Below are 26623 nucleotides of genomic sequence, written 5' to 3'. Positions count from 1 at the left end.
TGTATATAACACATCAAGTAGGAGGGTCCTCTTGAAGCCTCTGTGCTTTTAGTCCTAACTTGAGTAAATAAGGTGTTGTCTGAGAGCTGGAGGATATGGGGGCCATCTTAGCTGATCAAGAATGATATCCACATTTCCATCATGCCCTTTAAATTAATTTTACAGGTTCAAATTGAAATGCCATAAGGTAGTTGTGTTTGCTGGTTGGATATAGCTATGGTCAATAGTAAATTCCACCACCCAGGAACATAACTTCAGGGGACGCAAAAGTTATGGTCACACCTAGGCCTTGGTGCCTTAGTAGACCTGTTTTCTTCTAGAATTGTAGAAAACACCTGTCTGTATTGCAGCTAGCTTGGTGGTTGGAAACCTACTTGGAGCTGGACACCCATCAACCAAAAGCTCCACCAAATCTATTAATAATCCCATCAATTTCAATTTACCTGGACATATAAAGTCTTTTGAGTTACTGGCATAACAGTAGTGATTCTGTTTTGCAAGCATTTACTGATGACCGTAGAGTGTGCAATATTTGTGGCTCACAGCAACCATCCGTTGACATACTGAGTGTGCCTCTTATGGCCTGGCACCTGAAACTTGCGCCTACGATTCTTATAGAAAAGTAGCTAAAAAAAATGGAGCTTCACTCCCTAGTTGATTATTTATGCAACTCTCTGGCAGTATGTCGTGGACACTACATGGGCACCAGTATAAGGTACTGCATGGGACTCTATAGACTCCAAATATGTAGTAACAATAAATTATTTTTAGCTTCATACCAGAATCAGGCTTGGACTGGCCCAAAGGGCAACTGTTGAATTCCAGGCCTAGTTGGTCCCCTGAGCAACAGGGGGTCCCAGTTTCCAACCCCATGAACAGATAGACTGTACTACATATAAATAGGCAGCATATAGCATCTCGACCTGCCTATGCATCCATATAAGAACTGTGGAGATTATTTAACACAATACCCCGTTTGTTATAGATGCATTTGGTGGCTGAGATGACTTCTAGGCACAAAGGTAGGCCAGTCCCTAGGGACTCACCTTATCAAAGTTGCTTAGGGGACCCCCATAATCAGTCATCTTTCAGTGCTTTGCTGCTGCCTGTCACTGTGTGGGCATGTGTTCAAGCTAAAAGCCCTGGTACAGGCCAAGATCCATACTACCATGGGCCACAGGATACATCGGTCTGAGGTGTAGGCTACTACTGAAAAAAATGTGTTTGCTACAATTTTAGGGATTTGTGAATAGGGATCAGGTAATATTTACATGTGGCTGTTCATTTGGCCCCCAGAATGCATTTTACTTGTTGGCCCTCAGCACCCCAGTCTGACTTTGACCAGAATCTTGGAAGTGTAATTTTTCGTTCTGGGAGCCCATTACTATTGTGTAATTTTTTTTTTCCCTTCACCAGGGATACTTAATTGCAGTCCTGATCAGTTTTATGTTCCAGGTAAACTTGGAGCGTTCTTCTTTTATATTCCATAAGTTTGTTTGCATGATCATCGTCCTTTGGTTTGACATTTGGCTGAAGAACGGAGTAAACGCTTCCCTGCCAACTCATACAGTAGCAATTCCTGTCGAGACTACTGTAGTCCATTACATTGGATGTAGAAATGGCATATCCTGGCAAACTCACTTCTGGTCTTCTCAGTTGGATATCAGAAGCCAACGGGTGTACTCTGTAAATAACTGCAGGTGGCAAAACGTTTGTATCCTGATCTTCAGCCCTGTTAGCCTCTACTTTGCAGTTCCCTGGTTTTCTACAGGATCCTACTGTCATTAAAAACACAGGTATAAAAACCAACCCATGAAGTGCCCCAAATGTGATAACAAGGAACATGATCTTAAAAAAAGTTCTGAAGATGTAACTTTGTGCTGCAGATAGTGCAGCGATTCCTAAAATTGTTGACAAAGCCCCTTGTACAATTGGGTAACCCAGGACATGCAAAGCATCAATAACTCTCTGGTTTGCGTTTGGCTTCCTGTTAGAAACGCTTGTATATACAATATGAGCTGAAAAATCAACCGAAAACCCAATACAGATGACAAGATTTATCATCGATATGGAATCTAACTTAACTTTCCAGAAGGTCATGAAGCCAATCACCCCGGCTATTATTGATGCAATTGCCAATGTCACCCACAAGGAGCACAGTGGGTCTGGTATGAATAGAACCGAAATGACCAGCATGACCACTGTCGCGACTACAATATTTTGAATTGTGTTTTTGATTATTATACCATACTGGTCCAAGTAAATGAATAAGGGGTGATAGACAAATACTTCTACATTGCAGTTCGCTGTGACGTCTCTTAAGCGGGTTAACATATTTTTACTATCCTCCAAGGTGACTATATTAACTGCCTGGATGAAGAATCTGGATGTCTTAATGTTATGCCCATCAGTTATGATGTCCTCTCTAAAATGAGAAAAATTTTGATAGAGTTGATCTAAATGTTTAATGAAATTCTCTCTACTGGTTATGTTCAGATTTTCTTCCTTAACTATTTTCTCATACATCCTTAACCAGGACCCAGTGTATTCCTTGTCTATATGATGGGTCTTTTCTAACTCTCGCAAACAAGCTTCAATGATTTCTCTAGTCTTTATATCCCAGTAATCTACTTCATTAGTCACAACTACCATGATTCTTGGCCCATACTTAGAAAAATATAAAGCTTCTACATCGCAAAATTGGGTCAATGAAGAATTGGCATTAGCCAAACTTCGAATATCAATTCCGTCTTGTATTTGAACACATCCATAAATGCTGGCTGATAGATATAACAAGTACAAAAGTAACACAAATACCTTTGACCAAGGTTTTGTAAGAAGTGGGCCATAGTACTTATAAAAGAATACAGTCATTGGATGCTCTGTTTCAGTCTCCCGCTTTGGGTCATACGATCCCCCAACACAACAAGCATTATACAAAAGGCTTCTTTTATCATCCTTTTTATCATTCACTTTCATACAAATTAACCAGTGCCTGTTGTTTTTCTCATGTATCCCATTCAAAGCCAATATTGCTCCGAAGAAAGTTATGCAGTAGATATAGCAGAAGACCAGGGCAGTTCCTGTGTAGATGCAGAACGACTGCACAGAGGGGAAGTGGGTCATTATACCGATGTAAAATGCAAGAACATCCGTGAGAGTAGTAATGGTGATGGAAACTGCTGCTTCTTGGTATGTATCGGCCATGCGTTCTTCAGTTGTACTCGTCACCTTTGTTTGCTGCCAACAGGAGATTATAATGAACATGTTGTCTACCCCAACACCTATGGGAAGACAAAATCAAAACTTCAACTACTGTGTTATTTACCACTGATAATGAAAATAATCATTGTACAGTTTGCAAACAATCAAATCCAATATTACATGCTTATGATATATATGTATACCTTTTATGTGTTTTTTTATTCTGTTTGAAAATATATTTTCTTATATTTTCATATAAGGCATCTTTCACACATCAGTGAATTGCAGACATGTACTGTCAGTGGTCTCCACTTATTTTTATTTTTTGCAGACCAATTGACTTAAATGAGTCAGTGGTCCTTATTTTGTGGACATATTCTATATTTTTGCAGAATGGGCATACAGATGAAGAAAGTACACGTATGATCTATGTGATTTCAACATCCTTATGTCCGCTGCGCAAAAAGCTCGAACTTGCACCTGGCCTCAAAATGCAGACCATAGACCCATTGAAGTCAAAAAGTCAGAAAAAAATGCGGATACAGCATAGACAGTATCTGTACTTTGCTTTCTGCAATTATATAAATAGTAAAAAGGTTAAAACTTTATTTTTCATGATGAGGGGAATGAGGAGACAATCAATTTATTAAAATTGCTTACAAAAGTACAGCGGCTCACCCCCTCACCGTATGGATAAGGTGCTCACCCTCAGGTCCCACCCTCAGGACCTCAGAAATCAAAAGGAGGTGTAAGCAATATGAAGGGGCACACTCAGAAGGGAAACACAATGGTGGTAAAGAATAATGGACTTTATTAGTCTAAAAACATACCCCATAAAAATATATCTAAAAACATACATGTAGACACACATAAACCTATGCAAATAGTTACAGATGGTGTGAAACTATAATAGGGAGGAATTCCTGTGGGTGTATTGAAGTCCCAAAGTTCTATATATACAGCAGCGTGCCCGCAATGTCCTATAAATACACGTGGATGCTAATAGTATGGCCGAAACCACAATGCACAATATTTGTGCTGCACTGGATTCCGTAGCGTGCAAGAAACACAACTGGTACCGAATGTCAGCTGAATCCAAAGTATTCACTTCACAGTGCAGTTGATTAACTTATAATTGCTTCACAGGTTCTGTAATGCTCACGAATGAGCGCGGTCTTACCCCTCTTCACCGCTCTCCGCAGCATTGTATCCAGGCGGCCATGCACTCACAGCGTCCCACGTGATGTGCTGGCCGTACGTGGCGTCCCACGTAACCTGGTTGTCCGGGGGACCGGGTAGACGCTTTGATGACGTCACTGTTTGGCGACTGCTCTTCCAGCTTTTGGATTCAAGCAGGTTTTCTTGCTTTATTTCTTATTTCCTTTGGTTCCAGGCTTCCTTTTTCTTTGTTTGTGATATTCCCACGCTCACTCTGTAATGCCAGACGCGTTTCAGGGTCTAACGACCCTTCCTCAGTGGCCAACTGTGAGGATCCGCTCACTCAGTTGGCCACTAAGGAAGGGTCGTTAGACCCTGAAACGCGTCTGGCATTACAGAGTGAGCGTGGGAATATCACAAACAAAGAAAAAGGAAGCCTGGAACCAAAGGAAATAAGAAATAAAGCAAGAAAACCTGCTTGAATCCAAAAGCTGGAAGAGCAGTCGCCAAACAGTGACGTCATCAAAGCGTCTACCCGGTCCCCCGGACAACCAGGTTACGTGGGACGCCACGTACGGCCAGCACATCACGTGGGACGCTGTGAGTGCACGGCCGCCTGGATACAATGCTGCAGAGAGCGGTGAAGAGGGGTAACACCGCGCTCATTCGTGAGCATTACAGAACCTGTGAAGCAATTATAAGTTAATCAACTGCACTGTGAAGTGAATACTTTGGATTCAGCTGACATTCGGTACCAGTTGTGTTTCTTGCACGCTACGGAATCCAGTGCAGCACAAATATTGTGCATTGTGGTTTCGGCCATACTATTAGCATCCACGTGTATTTATAGGACATTGCGGGCACGCTGCTGTATATATAGAACTTTGGGACTTCAATACACCCACAGGAATTCCTCCCTATTATAGTTTCACACCATCTGTAACTATTTGCATAGGTTTATGTGTGTCTACATGTATGTTTTTATATATATTTTTATGGGGTATGTTTTTAGACTAATAAAGTCCATTATTCTTTACCACCATTGTGTTTCCCTTCTGAGTGTGCCCCTTCATATTGCTTACACCTCCAATTTATTAAAATTGTTTCTTTCTCCGATATATTCCACGAGGTAAATAAAATATAGAGTGACATAGTAAATTGCCCTATAAACTGTCACCTGTCTGACCTGGAAAGAAGTGCAGCACAGTTTTAAAAGTATAAAAAAAAATATATAAAAAAATAAAATCACCGGGTCCACATGGAATTTACGCCTGTATACTAAGAGAATTTAATTATGTGACAAACAGAGCCATATTTGTAATATTTAAGGACATATTATGATGACAGGGTCCACTATACAAAGAACTGGCGCATTCCAAATATGGTGTCAATATTTAAAAAGGGTTCAAAACTGAGCCTAAAAAACTGAAGGCCTGTAAGTTTAATCACTAATGTAAGTGAATAGTTTGAAGATTTTCTAAGAGATGCTACCCTGGACTATCTCAATGAAAATAAATGCATAACTCTATATCAGCATGGGTTTATTAGGGATCATACTAGTCTGATAAACTTCTATGAGGTGGTAAGTTCTAGACTAGACTTGGTTGAGTTACTGCATGTCATATACCTACAAAAAACAAAATGGCTGCACACCATTATATATACAAACAATAGAGCTAAGAAATGGGGGTCATTCTAGATAAAAGTGGTACAATACCGACTATAAATGAGAATACATGAATAATGGAAGCTCTTAGCGCACATACGCGTCGGGCCCATCTACCAGGCGTCAAGGTGGCTTCCGCAGATCGGTCCCTATCACTAAAGAAACTGCCTCACTTTGGACTTATTTAAGCCTACAATATTCAGGGCAGTGTAGGAACCAGCTACAAACATACTCTGCTCAGAAGTCCCAGGTAGATGGGCGTGTCCAGTCTAAAAGGGGTGCCACCCCCAATATATTGCAAGAAAATTTAGACTAAAACCTTCAGGATCACAGGTGCATATCCATGAAGCACACATAATTACAAAAAACAAAATGGCTGCACACCATTATATATACAAACAATAGAGCTAAGAAATGGGGGTCATTCTAGATAAAAGTGGTACAATACCGACTATAAATGAGAATACATGAATAATGGAAGCTCTTAGATAAACATACATGTCGGGCCCATCTACCAGGCGACAAGGTGGCTTCCGCAGATGGGACTTCTGAGCAGAGTATGTTTGTAGCTGGTTCCTACACTGCCCTGAATATTGTAGGCTTAAATAAGTCCAAAGTGAGGCAGTTTCTTTAGTGATAGGGACCCATCTGCGGAAGCCACCTTGACGCCTGGTAGATAGGCCCGACGCGTATGTGCGCTAAGAGCTTCCATTATTCATGTATTCTCATTTATAGTCGGTATTGTACCACTTTTATCTAGAATGATCCCCATTTCTTAGCTCTATTGTTTGTATATATAAAGGTGTGCAGCCATTTTGTTTTTTGTAATTATGTTTGCTTCATGGATATGCACCTGTGATCCTGAAGGTTTTAGTCTAAATTTTCTTGCATGTCATATACCTTGATTTTTCCAAAGTATTTCATGCTGTGTTGCATAAAAGGTTGGTACCTAAATTGAGAATGTTTGGATTGGGGGGAAATGTGTGTACCGTCTTTTTGAAGTGTAATATTATAGGTTATAGTTAGTGTTGAACGAACTTATGTTTCAAGTCCGACGTACAAGGTTCGGGTTATCTAAGAATTTCGTTAAGGATTCCACTACCACGGACCATGAGTTATGGTCCGTGGTAGCGGAATCCATAACGGAATACTTAGATAACCCGAACCTTGTAAGTCGAACTTGAAACACAAGTTCGCTAATCCCTAGTTAGAGTCAGAAGGGATTTTATAAATTTTTTTTGCTGAAATAACATTTGGCTTCTACCTTACAGTTTTTTTTTCTTTTGCCTTCCTCTGAATCAACTGCGGCACAATCGGCTGAACTGGATGGACATATGTCTTGTTTCATTACTATGGTATTAATTATAAAACAACATTTTATAAACATAGAATAGTAAAATATGTTTCTTACCAAGGATAAGAAAGGGTGCGTTTGCAACAGTCCTGGCAAATGGTACTCCACACAGTAAAAGCAACCCAAAACTGGTCAATATGGCTAACCCGGGTGAGATCACTCCAAATGTAGTCAACCAAATTTTATTTCTTACATTGTCAAAGCTAAAGCAAAGAGAAATTGTTTGTGAAAATATTATGTTCATTTAAAAAATATGGTGATTTATATATAAAATATTAAAGACCATTTCCCATTAAACCTGCTTCCCCTAGGCAGCAGGGGTGGACTGGCCATATACCTTACAGGGAAATTTCCAGGTGGGCCGATGCCCAAGGCGGCCGCCCAAGCCCCCATCTATGCCACTGGCTGGGTACATATTAAGCTATCAGTGGTAATTAACTCAGTGAGAATCAGATACTCATGTACCCGGCCAGCGACATGCCCTCCTGAATGTCCAGAATCTCACCACCTAAGCACCCTGCTCTATATCTTATTTAGAGAAAACTGGAAGAGGAAGAGAGAAAATAGCTTCCATTGATGGCCAACTCAGAAGGACAGCTTTTGGGACAATATATTGTGCGGCACTGTGGTATGTGGTATTTAGCGTTATGGCATTGCTGACCAATACTTTTGTTGCTTCGCCTCCTGTTAATTTAGACCCTCCTACGATATAGGGCCAATTTTAGGTATTTTTTCCCAATCTGCCCCTGCTAGGCAGTGTAGAGATTATAGACACTTTTATTTAACTTAACATTTTGGGCCAGTTTTTGCCAAAATGTTGGAGCAATTTTGGAGCATCTTAAGCCACACCTCTTTCCCAATAAGTCACGCCCATTACAGATACCCAGTGATTTATTAACCCTTGCTTATCAAGCCAGTTGAAGTTAATGTGCTTTAACCCAGCTGCCAGCCAGTCAGCACTCCACATGCAGAGTGGATTAAAAACTATTTCGAAATCCGCGGCAGAATGCGTTGTTAATTTTGATGCAGATTTTAACTGTATTTCCTATAATCCTTCAATGCAGTTTTCAAAACCTCATTCGCTTCCCTTGTACTGTGCATTGCTGCTATTGACTCTGCTTGTCATCAGAAATCACTTACCTGACGCAGGACAATATGGAGAACAGTATGGTGACAACATAGGTGATGGAGAACAAAGGAATAATGGTTTCTGTGCTTCCTTCAAACTCCTTTTGTAGAGATATAGATGTAGAGTGATAAACCTGTGTGTAAAGCAAAGAGGAGTATTTTTATGAAGTGATATTTCAGATTTACTAAGTAGATATTCATTTTTCTAACTCTTTAGGACTGAGCCTGTTTTTTGAGTTAAAGCTAAATGGAACATTTTCATTTTTGCTTCAGCAAATTCACAGAGCCATAAATTATGATTTTTTTTGCAAGATAACTTTTATTTTTCAATGCCACCATTTTGATATACATATAACTTCTTGATCAACTTTTATTCCTTTGGAGGAGAAATAGTATAAAAATTCTGAGCTTTTTTTTTTGCATCATATACAGCAGTTATGCCGTTTACCTGCCATTTATTTGATGGGTTGGTTTGGTCATGGCAGTACGAAATTTGTCTATTTTTTGTTTTGCTTTATCTTATTTTACTTTTGCACAATTAAAATCCCTTTTCTTGACAGAACTTTTTTTTTTTTTTCAATTGACTTCATTACATTTTTTGGAAGGGGGATAAATAAATAAAACGGCAATCTTAACTTTTTAAATATGGTAAGTTTTAAGTACAAGTCATTATGGAAGTGGTACTACCAGTTATGTGCACATTTGGCATTTTAATAAGAATTTTTTTTTCTTTTCTTAATGTTTTTACCTTCTTATTCAAATTTTGAGCCTGTGATCACTTAATCACTGTTATAATACACTGCCAAACTTCTTTATAGCAGGGTATTATTCTTGTCAGTGTACTTCTGGCAGGGCCTAATAGGACAAATAGTACAAAAAATGCAAACTTCCAAACACAATTATGTTGGACAGAAAAAAATCTTTAAAAAGTCAAATTTTATTCATACAATAAAGGTTAAATGGGCACTGAGTTTTCATAAAACTTTTGATATGTCATTGATGAGGGTGTGAGTGCTGAGACCCGCATCAATCCCCAGACTGAGGGTAGAGAAGCACTCGCATGATGTGCTCTCTCTCCTCACCGAGGAGAGGAAGCGAGACAGACTCAGTATAAAGTCTATGGGCCTGTCTCAATTTGTCTCATGCAGTGAGGAGAGAGAGCACAATATGCAAGTGCAGCTGTCTTCTTCTGCCATTTCACCAATTAAACCTTTGATATGTCTCTATAACATATCTCTATAAAAAAAACTGGCCATATAAAAATATATATCAAACCGAATTTAAAATTAGCCTGAAAAAAAGATAATACTAAATAACACTGATGCACAAAGAAAAGAAATATATAAAGCCGCAAAATACAGTGGAGTCTCTAGTAGTGCCCCACCGTTTCTGATGCCTTTCGCAAATCTGTTTGTATATTGAATGCACTGACATTGGGTTGACCATTTTTCTTCTCCGGGTGTCCCTCTTGTTCTGTCCTCTGTTATCTGTGGATTTTTAAGTTCTGTTTGATATATATTTTTAACCTTTATTATATTAATAAAATTGGACTTTTTAAGCTTTATTGTGTCCTACATGATTCTTGTCTTTGGTGGTTTGTATGTTTGCGTTTATTGGACATTTACGTTTCGGTCTGGAGTGCAAAAATTGCATACCTGGGGGAATTCAATTCATCCACCTCTACAATGAAAAACCAACAGCACCCTGCAATTGTGTTGCTTAAAGGGAACCTGTTATCAGCTTTATGCTGCCCATACTAACGGCAGCATAAAGTAGAGACAGGCGAGTTAATGTCAACGGTCTGTCATTTATAAGTTAAAAGTAAGTGGTTGCCGAGAACCAACATCACAATCATTGCAGACTGGGCCTGGAAAAGAGTCCCGGCCACCTGAGAAGAGTCCTGGTTATTCATGACTTCCTGCTCTCCTGCCCACCTGCTGATGACTGACAGGTATCTACCTAGTTTTCTCCCTTTCTCTCTAGGAGAGAACTGCCAATCATCAGCAGATGGACAGAAAAGCAGGAATCCATGAATAACCATGATTCTTCTCAGGTAGATTTGACTCTTCTCAAGGCCTGTGCTGCAATGATTATGATGCTGGTTCTCAGCAACCACTTACTTTTAGCTGATGTGTGACACACCGCTGACATCAGCATTTCTGTCACTACTTTATACTGCCCTCAGTGAGGTCTGCATAAAGTTGATGACAGGTTCCCTTTAATATATTCTTATTAGTTAACTAAAAAAGTACCTATTTAAAACACTGATAGACAATGTAAGAACAACAGAAATGGAGAGTATAAAACCTTAACGAACCTTCAATGATTTGAGATGTAATTTTTCCATTTCATGAGGAAGAGATTTCATAAAGTGCTCTAGCCATTCCAAGCTGACATTTTTGAATTTTTCATTGTCTTCTTTCAGGTAATATAACAACCGTAGAGCCTGGGCCTTCAGCAAATAGTTACCAGGATCTAGTGTCACACCTCCAAAGTACAGTCCAACATAATCCCCATTGGATAGCAGTGGATAAGTTATTAGGATTTCCTCTGTATTGTTGCTTATTGAGTTGAATAAAGGATTGGCTGGGAGGCATGACGTACCATTGATTTGAGCACATAATTGACTGAATCTTAAATGAGACTTTGAGGTCAGGTTTTTCACAGTTGCATCCACCTTCAGAAGTTCCTTGAAGTTGCTCCCATTGAGGACATTTTTGGATGTGCTTATGATGATAATAGAAGCAAATGTGCCCACTGTATAGAGTCGCTGTACTGAAAACTGACCTGAGTCATTCACTGGGAAATGCATTTTGATAAAATCTCTCTGACCCTTTGCAATCCCTCCCTGTGGAGTAACAAGCTCTTCCAGCTTGTTAATTTCTCTTTGTTCCAGAAAACAGAACCCAACTCCTAGTCCAACTGAAAGAATAATAGGAATAATAACAAAACACCAAGGGTTCCTGGCAATTAGTTTACCAAGTTTACGAAACCCCATAGAAAGAGGCCTTTCTAAGCAGTCTGCATGGCACCCACTCATGTTCTGTAGGTTTCGGCAAGTGCATTAAAACAAAATTAGGAGTGCGCTTTATTTCCTACCACCAGGACTCCGAAGTAATAGCTCAGTACACATGTACAGCTCTCATTTATAGTCTACTGTGACAACCCCCAGAACACCTCTTTTAATAGTTAATATTAAGCCAGATGGTACAGTAGAATCAATAAATAGTATTATTCATTATTTTTGACATTTCAATGTTTATTTTAATGTTATAGATTAATAAAAATAAAAAAAAACACTGGAAACCTTCCAAATTGCCACCTAGCAATTGCAAACATATCTAGGCATGTTACCTTTTCAATTTATTAGCATCTCTCCTTGTCAATGATAGTGTGCATTTCAATATCGGTTGCAAATCTTTAGAAATTAAAAGTTTGCAAATGTATGGTAAAGTGTGATATTTTAAAGAAGGGTTAGGGGAGAACATGCCAGGGAGGCTAGTCCTGAGCTGGTACACCCTAGTAAATATGCCTGTTTGGCTGAAATTTTGAATGTGAGCCCAAGGTCAGCATCACTACAGGATAGTGTTGCTTCTAGAAACCAGGAGTATGACTACTGTATGAAGGAAGGGATGAGGAGTGCAGCAAATTTCAAAACAGATGCTGGAGGTAGGAGACTCTGTTATTAGGTGGAAAGATAGAGTCATCTGCTGTTAAAATTGTGAATGCAGAACAGAGTGTTGTCTTCCGGGTGCTTGAGCTCAGCATATTGTCGATAGGATAGACAAACTGGGTGGAACTGGGGAAGACCTAGAGGTTATAGTACACATTGGTACCAATCACAAAGTCAGCAATAGATAGCAGGTTCTTAAAATTATTTTAGGGCTCTACAAGAGAGGTTATTGAGAAAGGGGTAATCCTAAAACATAACATTTAATGATAATGCAGATAAAATATGAAAGAGTCCTTAAAGGGACACTGACAGGCCCAATAAGCATATTTAGGTATATATATGACAGTACAGGTCTTATAAAGTGTATTAGAATCATCTAAGTATCCCCCCTGTCCACCTTATAAATACAGTAAACTGAAGTTTTATAACCTGCTTGAATCGTCTTCAATCTGCCCAAGGGGCGGTGTTTCATCTCCACTTGCGCCCAGCCAGCCGCCCCCCAACTGCCGTTTTGAAGCGCCGCCCAGCTCATCAATATTCACTTTGCTGGGCGGCTACTACTGTCCCCGACGCAAGATCCGGCGCATGCCCAATACAATCCTATGGGCATTGGCCTCCGGCTCATCTTCAGCGCATGCGCCCGGCACCCTCACTGGCCGGGTTCACATCGCGCCTGCGCACAGTCTGCATCTCAGAGGCCGATGCAGCCTCTGCTTTATGCGCATGCGCCGGGCACAGTTCTCCTTTATGGTCATGCGCCGGGCACAGTTCAGAGCAGCGCTTTAGAGTAGCCGCCCAGCGAAGTGAATATTGATGAGCTGGGCGGCGCTTCAAAACAGCAGTTGGGGCGAGGCTGGCTGGGCGCAAGTGGTGATGAAACGCCGCCCCTTGGGCTGATTGAAGACGATTCAAGCAGGTTATAAAACTTCAGTTTACTATATTTATAAGGTAGACAGGGGGGATACTTAGATGATTCTAATACACTTTATAAGACCTGTACTGTCATATATATACCTAAATATGCTTATTGGGCCTGTCAGTGTCCCTTTAATATAGTGTGCAAAGACAAACATTGGGATAGAGGGTAATGGACCCCCAATTGACGCAATGGTTATTATCCCAAATGAAAAACATACAAAAGATATAAATATTAAGTGCGCGGCGGCACTAGTAACCAGCAGGTCCTACCGGTACCATGGGACGGACACCAGATCGTTCACCACCAGCTGTATTCTTTGGATGCCTATCCACAGATGATGTTCAAATAGACCAAAATTCTGGCAGTGATACACAGGCTGTGTAGGGTCCCTGTTCAGGCCCTATGGCTGACTAGCCCTACATCCCTGATACTAGATAATGAGTAGCAGCCTGACCACAGGGCACTCGTCCTAACAAGGACGACCCCGTCCGGAACCTGTCCCTAAGATCTAAAATGCTATATGTCCCTAAAGATCCACAAAACACTCCCTACACGCATGTTTCACTGCCAGGACAAAAAAGCAGTTCATCAGGGGAGATGGAGAGAAATATTAGGGATCAATCTTTAGATAAATGATTAATCCCAGACCATGAGCTTGACCTGATGAGTCAGCTGGTAAAGAGGTATACCAAGATGGTGGAATCCTCAAAGGGCAATCTCCAGGTTAAGAGGTAATGAGTGGTGCAGTATATAGACGGATATGCCTGCACATGGGACGCCAACTAAACTAGCGCTCCCACCACATTTAAATAGTTACCTGGTTCCTGCTGTCGCCACCCACGATATCAGTGACCAATGAGCGCACCCGTGCGCCCGCACGTCGGTGCTGCGCATGCGGCCATTACAAAACAGGAACGAGGCATGGAGCGCAAGGAAGTGCTTGAAGAGACATAGCGCTCTTGCGCATGCGCAATCTCGACTCAATCCCGCGAGATTGCGCTAGCCGGCCGTAATGACAGCGGCGTTAGAAGCAATACACTATACCTCTTGCTCCTATGCACTCTCGGGTGGTGAGATGATCGGACCTCAAATCACCACCGGAGTGCTCCGGCCCACAATCGGACCCAATATTAGAAAAGGTATTAGGGGCTATTTATCATATGCAAGACAAAATGGACACCTGGACAGTGGTCCAACAGCAGAGAACGGCCTGTGGCATTAGCAAATGAATATTGTGGAGGTCTTCCATCAATAAAGCCATTATTGGTGGCACAATGAAAAAACAATAAATAAATAAACAGATCATAAATAATGGCAGCGCAGAATTGTCCAAAAACTAATAATGGCTTTATTGATGGAAGACCTCCACAATTTTTATTTGCTAATGCCACAGGCCATTCTCTGCTGTTGGACCACTGTCCAGGTGTCCATTTTGTCTTGCATATGATAAATAGCCCCTAATACCTTTTCTAATATTGGGTCCGATGTCATGTAATTGTCGATAAAAGCCTTTGAAACGTATGAAGTGCGTGTAATTATATTTCACTACATCACAGAAACAACTGAAACAAAGATCTAAAAGCAGTTTAGCAGCAAACTTTGTGAAAACTAATATTTGTGTCATTCTCAAAACTTTTGGCCACGACTGTATATGTGCTACTGCTCTCTGTAGTTGTTCCTCCTTCCTCTTCTTTCCCTTTCCCCTTCTTGTTCTCTTTGATCCCGTATATGGTATTGTTGGTACCGATTTGGGATATAGTTCCCCATCCTCCCCTGATTTTGGTGGTTCTCTTCCCTTAAATTGTGATATGTGTTCTTTGCATTTTGTGGATATTCCTCCTGATAACTGTCTCTGTATTTCAAATTGTAATGATGTCTTGTGGATGGGTGTTGTTGTCTTTGTTCGGGTGTTGTCTGTCTCATTTGTTGAGTCTGTGGTTTGTGGTGAGGTGGGGTTCCATCTAAAAAATTATCATTAGTAATTGTTTCATGTCTGTTTCTTACTGGAATATCATGTTTTTTTTTGTGTCTTATTCTCCTTATTATACTCTCTATTTTCTTCTATGTTGAATATTTGTTGTTCTTCCTGTTGTTGACTATCCTCATAGGTATTGGGATTAACCCTATCCCTTCTAACGGTGTTTTTAATTTTCTTACTTTTTCTAGCCATTATTTCTTGTTCTATTACGCCTAAATTTTTGCAGATTCTTTGTTGCCAGTTTATAGATTCTTCATTATTGGGGAATTTCTGAATTATTTCTTTAATCTTGGAGATTCCATCAGTGGTTTCTTCCAAGATTTGACTTCTTCTTTTGATAATAAGTTGTACTAACACCTTGTGCTGGATTTTTAGAGAGTTGGATACCCTTTGGTATAATCCTAAGTTCTAGATGTCTATTCAGGGATTTGATTTCCCATTTTTGTTTAATTTGTCTAATAAGTAAGGTCTCCAACTCCCTAAAAGATTCTGCAATAGACTTCTCTATAGGACCAATTAAATTAGGTGTATTCTGATCCTCAAAGGAAAAGGTCTCCAATCTAGTGTTTTGATTTTCTACAAAATGCCAGATGTCCATAGTCCCGGATATTGGGGAGCATCACGATAAATAGGTGAAAAAGTAATGTAGAAAATAGCAAGTATATCGTGGCTCACCCGTATCCAGTCTGTGATCAAGGTGCTCTGTTTTTAGATGATTCACCTTATCATCAGAAATGAACAGATAATTGTATATAGTAAAAACAGGCACTCACCAACTGGCATAGATGATGCAATATGCTATTTATTGGGTAATATAATTATATGGAATATTATTTTAAAATATTATTTTAAAATATCAGTAAATATACAGAATATTATATAAATAGATATAACCCCTAACTAATACTCGTAATAAGATCAAAATATATTCAGATTAAAACCAAGGTACATTATAGACCCCTAGCTAGTGATCATATAAAAGGGGCAAATGATCTTGTATGTGATATATATGATAAATTATCCTAGTAATGAAAACAGATTCTAAATATGCTTAAAAGGTGCCAGTCAATAAATAAATAAATATATCAAAAACTGTGAAATATAAATTAATACAACAATGCAGTGAAGTAAAAAAGTCTTGATAAAACACATATATTAGTGTTCCAAAAAAAGGGTGTTGTGCTCCAAGGAATATATTGCTCCAAAAAATATTGCTCCAAAGACTATAGTTCAATCAAATAATCCCCAAAAATGTGGTTCAAATAAATAGTCCCAAGAAATGTCCCTGGAAGAGAAAAAATGTCCCAATGCGTGTAGTCAAAAACTGGTATCAAAAGCGTAATGTCAGAGGTATCAATACTAGGGTAGACAATGCCACTTGTATTTAAATTCAAAGGTATATTTTGTAAAACATAGATGGATGTTAGTAATAGGGCTGGCGTCTGGGGAGTCCCCCTGATGCACTGCCTCTTACCTCCCCGTACGTTCTGTGGTCGGCTGATATGGCTCCTCTGTCTGTGAGTCTGTAGAGGTGGACAAACCGTATTCTCCGAGATGCCGAGTAGATTACAGACTTCAGACTGTGTTGTCCGCAGGCCTCGGCGTCCCACGTGATCCTCCGATGTGATCTCCCAAAGGTGCAGTGCGCGAACTTCGACGTAGTTACACCCGTACGTGCTATCATGTGGTGTTGCACGTGATGCTACGGAGGTCAGGTGGTGACGTTCCAATGATCCTATAGGATCTTTAAAACTTCAATCTTTATCAACGAAGTCCGTAATACAACAGATACTGTATTTAGATGTCATATGGCATTCAGGGTTTTAGGTGGGTAGTTCTCTTATTCCAAAAACCAGCCAGATGCGTTTCGAGGTAACAACCTCTTCCTCAGTGGCTTTAATATATAATGAGACTACCCCCTTCTTTTATAGTGTCCGGTCTTGAGACACCCACCTAAAACATGGAATGGATTTAGGGTTTGTCCAGCCGTATAGTCTGTCTAGCCAGAAATTCTAGCAAATATATTAGGGTATATAATATATGCGATAAGAATATTTCTAAAAATTTTTAAATGTATAAAACATCTATAGAAATATGAGATATAAAAGTTAAATAAAATTTCAATATAAAAAACTTTACACATTATTCCTATCCAGAGAATAAATTATTCCTATCCAGAGAATAAATCCCATGCAGTTTAATATAACTGCATGGAGAAATATAGATAAATACTACCCAAAGCATATTTGTCTTTATATGTATATATATTAGCCTTGGATTTCATAGAATTCTCCTTTTTAATGTAATTAAAGGTCTCTATATATGTTTTTCTAATTGTTTTTAGTTGTTTTTGATTGTAGACATCTTGTCAGGGATAATCCCAGGATTCAATGATTGTGTTCATACAATTTATACCCAACCCCAGACAGAAAACCGCATCTGCGTTTTCATTGCGATTTTATTGCATTTCGTAATTTCTTATTTTCTTTGTTGTTTATACTATGTCTCAGGGCTTGTCCTTAATGTTTTGCGATGTTGAGGCGGATGGGGCCACCTGACCTCCATAGCCTCACGTGCAACACCACATGATAGCACGTACGGGTGGAACTACGTCAAAGTTCGCGCACTGCACCTTTGAGAGATCACATCGGAGGATCACGTGGGACGCCGAGGCCTGCGGACCACACAGTCTGAAGTCTGTAATCTACTCGGCATCTCAGAGAATACTGTTTGTCCACCTCTACAGACTCACAGAGGAGCCATATCAGCCGACCACCGAACGTACGGGGAGGTAAGAGGCAGTGCATCAGGTGGACGCCCCAGACGCCAGCCCTATTACAACATCCATCTATGTTTTACAAAATATACCTTTGAATTTAAATACAAGTGGCATTGTCTACCCTAGTATTGATACCTCTGACATTACGCTTTTGACACCAGTTTTTGACTACACACCTTGGGACATTTTTTCTCTTCCAGGGACATTTCTTGGGACTATTTATTTGAACCACATTTTTTGGGATTATTTGATTGAACTATAGTCTTTGGAGCAATATTTTTTTGGAGCAATATATTCCTTGGAGCACAACACCCTTTTTTTGGAACACTGATATATGTGTTTTATCAATACTTTTTTACTTCACTGCATTGTTGTATTAATTTATATTTCACAGTTTTTGATATATTTATTTATTTATTGACTGGCACCTTTTAAGCATATTTAGAATCTGTTTTCATTACTAGGATAATTTATCATATATATCACATACAAGATCATTTGCCCTTTTATATGATCACTAGCTAGGGGTCTATAAGGTACCTTGGTTTTAATCTGAATATATTTTGATCTTATTACGAGTATTAGTTAGGGGTTATATCTATTTATATAATATTCTGTGTATTTACTGATATTTTAAAATAATATTTTAAAATAATATTCCATATAATTATATTACCCAATAAATAGCATATTGCATCATCTATCCCAGTTGGTGAGTTCCTGTTTTTACTATATACAATTATCACACCAGTAGAAATGATTTGTTCCAATAACGCTTGTCCCTCTATATACCTGCAGTATCACAGCAGAACCACACACAACTGCAGCACAATACAAATACACTATAATATACTTTCTAACATAGAAAGTATATTATAACATTGTACAAGGAAGGCAATCCATTAGAATATACATAAAGATAAAACGTAACCTTTAATAATGTTACTATGAGGGTCCATTCACACGTCCGTAAGTGTTTTGCGGATCCGCAAAACACGGACACCTGCAATGTGCATTCCGCAATTTGCGGACCGCACATCGCCGGCACTATAATAGAAAATGCCTAATCTTGTCTGCAATTGCGGACAAGAATAGGACATGTTCTATTTTTTGCGGAAATGGAAGCACGGATGCGGAAGTGCGGATCAGCAAATGCGGATGCGGACAGCACATTCCGGCCCCATTGAAAATGAATGGGTCTGCACCCGTTCCGCAAAATTGCGGAACGGATGCGGACCCATTTTGCAGACGTGTGAATGGAAAAGATATGCCTCAAAATGAAAATAAATTAAATTATTAAAGTTAACCAAAAAGCATAGATGTGGTCGGCAATAACAAGTGCTCGGTGGCACTAAATCAGAAACCATATATCCTACCACAATCCGAGGGGTTCCAGTGCACATCCTTGGATCCCGGAGGGAAAGCAAAAAACATCTATCCCTGGGCTAGATGATGATGTGGTATTGAAGGACAGGGTGGGCAAAGAACTGTCCCTGATATTGCCCTACAGGGGGTGTTATTCTGGCCCTGATAGCCTAACCACAGACCACCCGCCCTGATAAGAGCGACCCCGTCCCGAACCTTACCCTATAGAAAAATGGCCCTAGTAAGCCCCTAGCCTCAAGACTCCTGACTTCCAGGTGATCACTATATAGATCTATGTGTTTTTGACTCATTATAAAAGTATATTATAAGTATATCACACCTATCGATTGCACACCTATACCAGTCCTTAAAATGACTTTTGTGGCCCTATTAGCTAGCATTTGGTGTCCCTAACAGCCTGTCCCTGCTCCACACAGCAACCTCTCCCTACACTGGCAAAACACTGAATGTAAAATGGCGGCCAGATCAGGTTTATTTATAAGGTAGGGTGTGTGTCCATGTGCTGAAACGTCTCAATTGGCTGTCCTCTACCACCTGATGGATGTGTTATGGGTCAAAGTTCTTCACAATGTAAAAAAATATTGGGCGCGAATATCTCCATATGTTCGCATGTTCAGCGAATCGCGAACACGCAAAGTGAAACGACCCGTGGGCGAACCGCAAGGCCATCTCTAGTGCCTAACCATCATGCTTGGTTTCTGTGAGGAGGCACACTGTAAGTGCAAATCTGCCTGGTGGTCCTTTGGCAGATGTGATATATCTGGATTTTGCTAAAACATTTGATACTGTACCACAAAAGAGCCTTGTGTTGAAGCCACAAATGTAGGCACTAGGGGACAATATATGCACATGGATATAAAATTTGTTTCAGGATGGAAAACAAAGAGTTGAGTAAATGGTTCGTACTCAAAATGGGCTAAAGTCAGCAGTGGGTACCACAAAGATCTGTACTGGAAGCAGTGGGGGACCACAGGGATCTCTGTTAGTTCCATTTCTCTTTAATCTTCTTATCAATGTTCTTGTGGATGGGATTGAGAGTAAAGTGTCAATTTTTGCTGATGGCACAAAACTATGTAGGAAACCTAAAACCCAGCTTGATTGTTAAATACTACAGAAAGACCTAGATAAGCCGGCAATATGGGCAAGAACGTGAAAGATGAATTTTAGTGTTGACAAATGTAAAGTAATGTCCCTGGGCCACAGTAATCGTATGGCTACATGTACATTAAATGGAATAAAACTGGGGACAGCAGAGCATGAAAAGGACTTGACTATTCTGGTTACAAGTAAACTAAGCAGCAGTACTTAATGTCAGGTTGCAGCTGCAAACGCGAATAAGATTTCAGGGTATATAAAAAGCATGTAAAAGCATATGTTATCTCAATGTAGTATCACCGATGTATAAATTCCTCGTAAGGCCATATATTGAATATGGGATTCAGTTTTGGGCTCCATATTTTATAAAGGATATGGGGAGCTAGAAAGGGTTCAAAGACCGTCAACCAGATTAATAAATGGGATGGAAGAGGATTAAAAGGGAGACTGTCATATTGAACATAAGGTCTGAGCTGAAGGCAGCATGTTATAGAGCAGGAGGAGCTGATCAGATTGATATATAGTTTTACTGGAAAAAGATTCAGTAAAAGTTTTATTTTATTCATTAAAATTCCTGCTCATTCTGTGCTTCAAAGTCAGGGGGGGGGGGGGGGGGGGGTGGTCCTATCAGTGATTGACAGCTATCCCTGTATACACAGTCAAAGAGGGAAAGCTGTCAGTCACTGATAGGACCTCCTTCTCATAGAGGGAAGGCTGTCAATCACTGATAGGACCTCCTCCTCCTCATAGAGGGAAGGCTGTCAATCACTGATAGGACCTCCTTCTCATGAAGGAAGGCTGTCAATCACTGATAGGACCTCCTCCTCATGGAGGGAAGGCTGTCAGTCACTGATAGGACCTCCTCCTCATGGAGGGAAGGCTGTCAATCACTGATAGGACCTCCTCCTCATAGAGGGAAGGCTATCAATCACTGATAGGACCTCCTCCTCATAAGGGGGAAGGCTGTCAATCACTGATAGGACCTCCTTCTCATAGAGGGAAGGCTGTCAGTCACTTATAGGACCTGCTCCTCATAGAGGGAAGGCTGTCAATCCTTGGTAGGACCGCCTCCTCATAGAGTGAAGGCTGTCAATCACTGATAGGACCACCTCCTCCTCATAGAGGGAAGGCTGTCGATCACTGATTGGACCTCCTCCTCCTCCTCATAGAGGGAAGGCTGTCAATCACTGATAGGACCTCCTTCTCATGAAGGAAGGCTGTCAATCACTGATAGGACCTCCTCCTCTTTATAGAGTGAAGGCTGTCAATCACTGATAGGACCTCCTCCTCATGGAGGGAAGGATGTCAGTCACTGATAGGACCTCCTCCTCATGGAGGGAAGGCTGTCAATCACTGATAGGACCTCCTACTCATAGAGGGAAGGCTATAAATCACTGACAGGACCTCATCCTTATAGATGGAAGCATGGGTCATCAATACAAGGAACTGGCACATGGTTTATTCATTCCAAGGACTTTACAAAAGACCAGGGGACATTCTTTACATGTGTCAGACTATGGAATACCCTATCCCAAGAGGTAGTAATGGCAGATACTATGTCGAGATTTTGAAAAGGGTTAGATGCTTATCTAATTGAAAACATGAATGAGTATAATTAATTTAATAATGTCATATAAATGATCTGAGCAAGGTTGAACTTGATAAAACTGTGTTATTTTTCAACCTGTATAAGGCTACTTTCACACTAGCGTTCGGAGCGGATCCGTCTGATGTTTTATCAGACGGATCCGCTCCGATAATGCAGACGTTCGCATCCGTTCAGAACGGATCCGTCTGCATTATAACTTAGAAAATTTTCTAAGTGTGAAAGTAGCCTGAGCGGATCCGTTCAGACTTTACATTGAAAGTCAATGGGGAACGGATCCGCTTGAAGATTGAGCCATATGGTGTCATCTTCAAGCGGATCCGTCCCCATTGACTTCCATTATAACTCTGGACGGATCCGCTCGCCTCCGCACGGCCAGGCGGACACCCGAACGCTGCAAGCAGCGTTCAGGTGTCCGCTCGCTGAGCGGAGCGGAGGCTGAGCGCTGGCAGGCGGATGCATTCTCAGTGGATCCGCCTCCATTGAGAATGCATCAGGGCCGTCCAGCTGCGTTCAGGACCGCTCGTGAGCCCCTTCAAACGGAGCTCACGAGCGGACACCTGAACGCTAGTGTGAAAGTAGCCTAACGATGTCATTAGTATCTTGAATAGATTTGTGACACTTCCAAACAAGCTAGATCTGTTGACCTCTTGCTTACTGCCACATGACTATATACGTTGTGGTGGCAAGCTCTTATCTGTAACCCGATGCATAAAAGCATTGGGTTACATTACGATTTTCTGGTGCCCCGTGATGCTGCAGATCTCTGTGATTGGGCTATCATTCGACTGCTGCGGTCACAGTAATTATCCAGGAGACCTGCTGAAGTAGACTCCCTGCATGGTATCATTGTAGCAGGGTGCATCTCAATGCAAAGTGAAAAAGCTAGCAGAGGGGTGCCCTTCTTGATGTTAGACCACCCCCTGCTAGCTGTAAAATTAATTGTGAGCCTGCAGTCTGCAAATTAACCCCTTCCTGTCTTGACTGTGAGGTTGCTGGTGAACCGGGTATCTCAGGTATCCTGATGAAACTCAGGGGGCGCCACATAAACTCTAGTACTATTAAAAATCCAGTACTATTAAAAATTGTACAGTTATGTTATCTTAGTAGAAAGTTGCACTTACTTAACCGGGGAGGAGGGCATAGGATAAAGCTCAAGACACCTATACCTCAGCCTCCCCCGCCGAGGTCGCTTCAAATGATGTAGTAGTAACATCCAGGTCCCCAAAAGGATGACACCGGGGCTCTAATGTATATAGGAAGTCTTTTATTGATTCAGCTCGACGCGTTTCTGGAATATATCCCTTTTTCAAGAGCATATACATATAACAGAAAGACACAAACTTATATAGGGGAATACAAACACATGGTATAAGGTCATCCTCCTTAGGGGAGGGAAGAAAAGGCAAAAAAATGGGGTCATTTCCTGTCCATTAATTCATCCACTGTGTGTAATGAAAAAAACCAAATCTCTTCAAGAAATTCCTATTCGTTCTTTAAGCAGAATGTCCAATTCATTCATAAGTAAACAATATTTATGTGGCTATCCCTAAAAACCAAAGAAAAGGAGTGGGACCGGAAGTGAACATGCCTTGCGTTCCACCGTGGAACGCAGAGGCTTCCCTAGTCTGTATAACATTATAGAGCGCAATATTGCGCTTAAGACAAATGAAGATGTGCTGTTAAATATTCGTGTGCCGATGCGCTTCAGTTTGTGAGTGCATCGGCTAAGGCTACTATTGGTACACGGCTTAACTAGGGAGAGAACGCTCCGATGCGTTCCACTGTGGAACGCACCGGACAGGAAGTGAACCACGTCAGCTCTGATGCACTCCACAGTGGAGCCCCGGTGTCATCCTTTTGGGGACCTGGAAGTTACTACTACATCATTTGAAGCGACCTCGGCGGGGGAGGCTGAGGTATAGGTGTCTTGAGCTTTATCCTATGCCCTCCTCCCCGGTGAAGTAAGTGCAACTTTCTACTAAGATAACAATAGTGTATTCCACTATAACTGTACAATTTTTAATAGTACTGGATTTTTAATAGTACTGGAGTTTATGTGGCGCCCCCTGGGTTTCATCAGGATACCTGAGATACCCGGTTCACCAGCAACCTCACTCTAACCTCAGTCCACTAGTTGGTACAGAATTTTCCCCCTTTTTTTCTAGGGGGTCCTTGGGGAGCTGCCTACTTTTCTCCATCCTACATACATTCCTCCCAATTCTGTCCTCTTTTCACATCAATTTGTGGTTATCCCTTGGCACCTTATTCTTTCCACTTTCCCCCAACCCCCCTATTTTTGTACATCTGTGCAGAATTTTCCGTCTCCAAAACTTTTTTCTCTTTGCATATACTGTCTTGACTGTAGCAGGAAGGGATTAATTACATTTTTCATAAATGAAAAAAAAACTTTAAAAAAATAAACAACTAAAAAAATAAAAAGCGAAAGAAAATAAAAAAATGAAAAAAGTTATAGCTATAGTTACTAGTATTAGCAATAGTATAGCAGACTATGTAAACACACAAACACGCCCCTCCTTTTTTGTTCATCCAGGAATAAAATAAAAAATTATATTTATTACTTTTAGCAATAGTATAGAGGTCTTTGTGATTGTAAAATATACGACACATACACATTTATTTTCCTTTTTACTGTCATAGTGTGGGAGGAGGGGTTTATGTATAAAATATACAAATGCACGCATATTTGAAGTCTTGCGGTGAGCCAAGCCAGTAGATAAATTACACAAATAGCATCTATTTTCACGGTACAAACATATGGGAATGGTTATAGAAATGTTTTGTCTTGAAATCTTGTGTAACAGAAAAAAAAAATCATAAGGAAAAAAATACATTTGTTTCATAATTTTTCATAATTTTCAAAGTTTTTCCATAATTAAAAAATAAATAAATGTATTTTTGTCATCTAATGGCAAAAAGAAAGGTCTAAGGTGTCCCGTCAAAAATAATATGGAATACATTTAGGTTGCCCCAGAAATTAGTTATTTGCAGTTAGATAGGCCCATTGCTAAAACTGAAAAGTTGGGCTGGTAAAGAAGGGAGGTAAACATTCAGGTAATCAAGCAGTTAATCTGAATCAATAAAATTAAAGTTAATTTTGGAGCTGTTCAAAAATGATGGAATCAGATCAGCATGACAGGAAGGAGCTTTGTAAAGGACCAATTATTATATATTTTTTAAGTTACACTATAGTACCGTATTTTTCGCCCTATAAGACGCACCGGCCCATAAGACGCACCTAGGTTTTTGAGGAGGTATCATGTTACACATGCATGGTTTGCCTTTTCATTATGTGTGTCCCTTCTTTCTTCCCCTAGCTCCTGCTCTCTCTCTTGTCTCCTCCCCTCTTCTTTATTCTGGCTTCTCCCCTCATCTCAGCTACTTGCTCCTGTTAGCTGCTCACAGCATGATTTTTTTGACCTATCCATTTGTTCATCGGTGTATGATCTGCACAGTTTGGAATAAACTTCTTCACGATCTACAAGGTGTCGTTTGGATCGAGTCACTGTCAGCCAATTCACCTAAGATTATGGTTATCGCCATCTCAGCAGAAGTTCAGAGATCACATTGTAATGCTTAGACTGGTGAGGCAGAACAGTAAAAAAATCAGTGAAGGGATCTTACAAGATCTGCAAAATATCTTTCAAGGGATCCTTGCTAGCTACGCATGTACAGTATAGTGAGATGTATATGGACACTGGAATATAGCAGAATATATGTACAAGCCTGTATACTCCAGCCAGCAAGTAAATCTCAGCATAAGATTCATCAGTTTTCTGCACAGATTATTGAAGAAACTGTTCATGCAACTGTTATATAATCAGCTCCTAGACTGTCTGTATTGTCACATGCATTCTGCCTGAAAGTCAATCTAAGCTCTGTATGCAATCAAAACTAACTTTGCAGCAGCCATTGCTAAACTTCTCTCTGACTCCACCTCCCACTGGTTGCCTAGGAAACCCTCTCCCAGAGCCAGAAGATTGATACATTTCTATGCAAACACATACCTTGTGATTTAACCCTCTGCTTGTTATCACAATGCACCAGCAAGGCAATATACAATCTGAGGAACCTAATACACAGCAAGAACCTGAACTTCCAACAGATCAGGAGTCAGATCCTCAAGGCCACATAAAACAAAAACGTTTAGTGAAGCCAACCTGGAAAGTCCAAGAGAACTATGAGGCTGACAAAGAAGAACTGCTGCAGAACATCAGCCACTCATGGTCTAAAACTATTGAATGCATGTCAGCTCTGTCTCAACCAACTCATAAGGTATTGCACCTAGAGGGCGCTGTTAAGCAGTTGAATTCTGCCTATGAGAACTACCAAAGACTGTCTGCTAAATATGCTGATCTCTTAAAGCGGTACAACACAGAATATTCCATAAAAGAATTACAGGAATTGAATGAACTCAATCTTGAAAGAGACGATCTAGTAATACAAACAAGGACAAAAACAGATGTAAAAATCGCACATCTCCATGAATCTAGATCCCATCTCTCCACAACTTCTAAGCGCTCCACACAATCTTCCAAATCCTTAAGATCAACATCTTCTACTCTCAGCCAATTACTCATCAAAGCCCGCGCTGATGCAGAAGCTTCTAAAATCCAGGCAGTTTTCGCCCAAGAGAAAGCAAAAATGGAAGCTGAG

At 40.4% G+C, this 26623-nt stretch overlaps 1 protein-coding gene across 1 annotated transcript; it reads right to left on the bottom strand.

Moving 5' to 3' along the window:
• Positions 1 to 1422: 1422 nt before the first annotated feature.
• On the bottom strand, positions 1423 to 26547 carry LOC121002603 (patched domain-containing protein 3-like). The gene is made up of 5 exons (XM_040434048.1): positions 26445 to 26547; positions 10828 to 11432; positions 8523 to 8644; positions 7440 to 7585; positions 1423 to 3284 (listed from the first exon to the last, which is right to left on the bottom strand). Exons 1-5 carry the CDS (start codon positions 26545 to 26547, stop codon positions 1423 to 1425), a joined length of 2838 nt encoding a protein of 945 aa, XP_040289982.1.
• Between the last annotated feature and the right edge of the window lie 76 nt (positions 26548 to 26623).

This window comes from Bufo bufo, chromosome 5 (assembly GCF_905171765.1).
Source record: "Bufo bufo chromosome 5, aBufBuf1.1, whole genome shotgun sequence".
NCBI lineage: Eukaryota > Metazoa > Chordata > Amphibia > Anura > Bufonidae > Bufo > Bufo bufo.
This window is presented reverse-complemented; position numbering and strand designations above follow the sequence as displayed.